This window comes from Chelonoidis abingdonii, chromosome 2 (assembly GCF_003597395.2).
Source record: "Chelonoidis abingdonii isolate Lonesome George chromosome 2, CheloAbing_2.0, whole genome shotgun sequence".
NCBI classification, from domain to species: Eukaryota; Metazoa; Chordata; order Testudines; family Testudinidae; genus Chelonoidis; species Chelonoidis abingdonii.
Window position 1 is genome coordinate 239564094 of NC_133770.1, and position 2024 is coordinate 239566117.

General features: G+C 35.6%; 1 protein-coding gene across 1 annotated transcript in view; it reads left to right on the forward strand.

The window, feature by feature from the left end:
* CSPP1 (centrosome and spindle pole associated protein 1) overlaps positions 1-2024 on the forward strand; it is a 156609-nt gene that overhangs the window by 114649 nt on the left and 39936 nt on the right. The window contains exon 25 of the mRNA XM_075063062.1: positions 741-881. Coding sequence (XP_074919163.1) covers positions 741-881 — 141 coding nt within the window. The remainder of the gene's footprint in view (positions 1-740; positions 882-2024) is intronic.

Consider the following 2024-nt stretch of genomic DNA (forward strand, 5'->3'; position numbering starts at 1 on the left):
CAGCTCAGGAGTAAACAAAGACTGTGAATGGCTTGCCAACTACAAAACCAGTTTCCCCTCCCTTGGTTTTCACACCTCAACTGCTAGAACAGGGCCTCATCCTCCCTGATTGAACTAACCTCGTTATCTCTAGCTTGCTTGCATATATATATATACCTGCCCCTAGAAATTTCCACTACATGTATCCGACGAAGTGGGTATTCACCACGAAAGCTCATGCTCCAAAACATCTGTTAGTTTATAAGATGCCACAGGATTCTTTGCTTCTTTTAAATAATACAGGCACTTTTGAAATGCTGCCCTCAGCATCTGATGGCAGTTTACACCTGACACATCTGTGCTTTTTTTATTAACCAAAAGAAGTATCACCACAATCAAAATTCACTGTGTCAACCCTTTCATTTAGTTGTTGTCATTACCATAGAATCATTGAAACTCCTAATCCAACCACTACTAATAATCCCAGGTATTTATACATTGTTACGGTCTTTGAGTTTGTTTGTTTTCTGGCAAATTGAAGTTGCTTACAGTTATTTTTTTTATTTGATACACTTTATCGCCTTCTTTGAATTTTTTTATGAAATAATATTTTAACATATTATTATAAGCCATCCACTTTTTTTGCCATTATTAATATTGATGGTCCTAATGCTTTTAAATGCATGTAGTTCACATTTTTAAAGTAAATTTTTCTGAAATAGTGTTGTGATGAAATTTAAAATTCACAATCTATGCAACAGATTCAGAAACACGAGCAGACTTAAGATATATGTACCCCGATTCCCCAAAAGATGATCAAACCTTAGAGATTCAACAGCAGGCATTGCTAAGAGAGCAGCGGAAGAAACTCAACAGAATGAAAATGAGGAGGAATGCAGAAGGTAAGAAAAGAATGACTTGAGAGAATTAAATGTATTTTTTATTGGCTTTGGTTTTGATATAACTGTTTTAATCAATTATAGTTTTAAATTTCCTTTAACTCATTGGCTTGCTCTGAAGAATGCATGCAGGTTCACAATAATTTGTTGGAAAACAGAAAAGGTAAAGCTACTGTTGTAGTTCTATATATTTTAATAGTACATAATAAAGAAAAAGCCAGTCTAGCTGTCTTCATTTCCATTGTTAGAGTGGATGCTTCTCCTTGGTTCTTTGGGAGTAATTTTATTGTGAATTCATACTTATGTTAAAAAATACAGCAGAAGTTTAGAGCAGTTCCTGTTTCTTAAAATCTAAAGAGTCGTCAATAGTTTCCCTTTCTGGAAAGTTGAGTTTGACAGAAGTGACTGAAGATGATCTTCAGTCATTACATTAGCAGGTTAGTTCTGCAAGGCAACAATACTTCCTCACTCAATACAGATAGTTTTGGAAACCAAGAATTATTTAGACTGAAGTTAGTGTAGCTACTAATGTGTCTCTGACTTTTAAACAAGAAATATGCTGAGGATTAGTGAAGACAAAGTTCTGCTGTTTTCAGTCTCAAAACCAGCCATTGTCATAGAAGCCCCATGTCAGATGTTGCAACTTAGATAACCTTACCCTGCAGGTCCCCTTTTGGAGTATTGAAGACAGTGGAGCAGGTCCTCAGCTGGTTATAATTGTCATAACTCCATTAAAATTCAGTGGAGGATTTGTTTCTTGTTAGGTAAATTAACTTTTTCACCTTCAATAATATAAAACGTCTTTGAACCAGTCATCTGCCATTTCAATACCTTGGGTCTTATCTTCTAAGCCATCTGTGGGTTAGGATGCAGCTTCATAAGTGACCACTTCTCCATTCCATGATGCCCTGAAACAGTTGACCTTCTCTGTAAAAAAAAAAAAAAAAAAAAAAAAAAAAAAAATGCAGTTGACAAAGCACATGAGAATTGAAGTCAAATTGTACTCTGAGGCCACGTCTACACTACGGGATAAAATCGAATGTGCTAAAATCGGTTTTATAAAACTGATATTATAATTTCGATTTCATGCGGCCACACTAGGCACAGTAATTTGGCGTTGTGCGTCCATGCTCCAAGGCTAACGTC